This window comes from Perognathus longimembris, unplaced genomic scaffold (assembly GCF_023159225.1).
Source record: "Perognathus longimembris pacificus isolate PPM17 unplaced genomic scaffold, ASM2315922v1 HiC_scaffold_5346, whole genome shotgun sequence".
Lineage (NCBI taxonomy): Eukaryota > Metazoa > Chordata > Mammalia > Rodentia > Heteromyidae > Perognathus > Perognathus longimembris.
The window spans coordinates 29,448-32,208 of record NW_025960763.1 but is presented as its reverse complement, the minus strand read 5'-3'; the positions used below and the strand labels follow the sequence as shown (position 1 = coordinate 32,208).

The following is a 2,761-nucleotide window of genomic DNA, read 5'->3' as shown; positions in this document are numbered from 1 at the left end:
CAATTTGAATTTGCTGTAGCAATATAAAAAAAAAAGGAAGCTGGGTGCTGGTGGCTCATGCCTGTATTCTTAGCCACTCAGGAGGCTGAGAGCTGAGAATCGTAGTTTGAAGCCAGCTTGAGCAGGCAAATATACAGGACTTTAAAACTACAATTAACCACCCAAAAGCCAGAAGTGGAAGTGTGACTCAAGTGATAGAACACCAACCTTGAGTGAAAAACTAAGCAAGAAACAGAGGACCTTAGTTCAAGCCCTTAAACTGGACATCCCACATTGCTGTGGTTTCTGAATCTTCTAGCCTCGTCAGTGACTCATAGACAGCTGGGGCTCTCTATTCCTATCATCACAAACAATTGTCAAAGATGCAGAAAAGATCAAATTAAATGAGTCCTGTAATTTTACATATAGAAATTTGCTCATGAAATAGAGTTTCTGGTCAAAAGTTTCATTTGAAAAGGAATTGCACATTTCTAGTCCTAGAGTGCCTGCCCTAGCTAGTGCAGAGCATAGAATTTAAATCCTAATGCCGCAAAAATAGAACTATGGTTTAACCAAATTACAAGAATGATTTTTTAGTGCAGAAATAGAACACCTGAGTGACACGGGTATCATTGCTGATGAGCACAAAGGGGCTCAGTACTGAGAAACCTGAACTCAGGAACACAGCAGAATCCATCATCCATAGCTCTGGCTTCCTATTTAGACCAACACAAAGTGTGAAAATGGCAGACAGGCAGTAGAAGGAGACGAACATGCTCACCAGGGTCAGGATGGTGCGCGTGGCCCTGGTCTCATGGTCAGGTCTTCGGGAGGGAATGTGGCTATGGATGTGTCGGACCCTCTCTTTGTGTCTGTGCAGGACAAGGACCATGGAGCCACTGGCCCAGATCATGAAAACCAAGCATACAACATCAATGGACGAGAATAGGACTAGAAGCAATAATGTTTTAAGCAGTTGTGGTGGGTGTGTGGAGCAGTATCTATAATGCATGTGCAGAGTTATATTTTGTTTGTCTCTTGGGCCAATCACTCTCAGAGGCACATAAACATTTACCAGGAGCTGCAGGATCCAGAAAAGACAGCCACAGACACCAAAGTATTTGTGGAATCTTGTGCTGGTCTTCCACCAAGAATTTTTAGTGCAAAGTTTTGTGACCTGGAAGCCACTGAGAAGACAGGTGGTGTTAAGAGAAACCCCTCTGGCTACTCTGGATAAATACAAAATAACTTTACATCCTGAATCATCCAGGAAGTTCTTCCATCCAAAACCTGCCATTGTCTGAGGGATCCCAGTGGATAAAATAACCAAGTTGTTGGCCAAGACCAGATGGTGGAGGATGGGGTCTGTGAGCCTCACCTTCTGTCCAGTGAGCAGGGTGTAACTGTAAAGGCAAAGGAGAGTGGAGTTCCCCAGGAGCCCTACTGCAATCCGAGTGAGGAAGACAACCCCCATTTCCATGTTACTTTGGGTCATTACTTCAATACCTAGGAAATAATTGATTTTATTGTGAGACAAAAATAGCATGAAAACAAACAACTACAAACAGGCTAACTAGCTGCATGCTGGTGACTCACGTCTGTTTTTCTAGCTACTCAGGAGGCTGAGATCTGAAAATCACGGTTTGATATCTGAGGATCGAGGTTTGAATTCAGCCTGGGCAGAATTGTCTCATGAGACTCTTATCTCCAATTAACCACTCAAAAAACAGAAGTGGTACTGTTGGTCAAAATGGTAGAGTGCTATTCTTGAGCAAAAGAGCTCACACAGCACTCAGGTCTTGGTTCAATCCCTAGAGCCATCAAAACAAAACAAAAGACAAACTTCTTAGCCAAGCCATCAGTGAGTAATCCTAGCAACTCAGGAGGCTGAGATCAGATGATCATGGTTCAAAGCCGGCCCATGCAAAAGGTGTGTGAGACTCAATCCCCTTTTGAAATAAGGATACTGGGTTGAACTGGTGCCATCTTGGCCAAATGGCAGATGATATGGGATTAGGTTTAACCAGAAGGTACCATCTTGCCTTCATGGTGGAGGAAGGTGAAGTCTTACCCCCCAGGTGATGGGCATGCCTGAATTCCTATAGGCATGAGTGGGGACTTGGACAATAAGTTACTAGGTCTGCCAGTCCAGTGCCTTGAACTCATGAGACTCTGGCACTCCCTGTGACCCTGACCCTATTTAGGTCTAGACCAGCTCAGGCACCATGAAGCCATGGTTCTTGTGTCCTGGCTCTCCTCTGGCCGCCGTGGCATCCCACTTTGGTTCTCCATTGGAGTTGCTCTGGTTTGTTGGCGTTGTTTTTCTGTTCTTTCCTTTCCTGCTCTCATGGTCAGTTTTCTAATTGTGTTAAGTGTATTCAAGGGACTGCATGTCTTGGGACAGAAGTCTCCAATAAGGACTGCCAGTGAGACCTCTCAAAATGTGGCTTGTCTGTTTCTCACAACTGACTTCCCATACAACACATTACACTACTGAAAAATGCCAGAAGTAGGGCAGAGCCATGGCTCAAGTGATGAAGCACTAGCCTTGAGCAAAAAGAAGCTCATGCCCAGTGCCAGGTCCTGAGTTGAAGCCCCAGGAGCACCAAAACAAATACACCAACCCTGCAGAACTACATGATGTTATTTGAATTAATAGCATGATTTGTGAGGCTAGTGCTCTCCCACTTTGAACCACAGTTCCACCTTTGGTTTTATGGTATAGAATTGGAGATAAGACTCTCATATGAGGACTTCCTGCCTGGGCTGGCTTTGAACCAGA

The 2,761-nt window shown here is 44.7% G+C and overlaps 1 protein-coding gene across 1 annotated transcript; it reads right to left on the bottom strand.

Moving 5' to 3' along the window:
• Positions 1–556: 556 nt before the first annotated feature.
• On the bottom strand, positions 557–1,474 carry LOC125345158 (vomeronasal type-1 receptor 1-like). Its single transcript, XM_048337385.1, has one exon. The coding sequence runs from the start codon at positions 1,472–1,474 to the stop codon at positions 557–559; it is 918 nt and encodes a 305-aa protein (XP_048193342.1).
• Positions 1,475–2,761: the final 1,287 nt, after the last annotated feature.

What these genes read in the sequence shown, in the direction of transcription:
- LOC125345158 (XM_048337385.1), bottom strand. Translation starts at nt 1,474, where the DNA reads ATGACCCAAAGTAACATGGAAATGGGGGTTGTCTTCCTCACTCGGATT.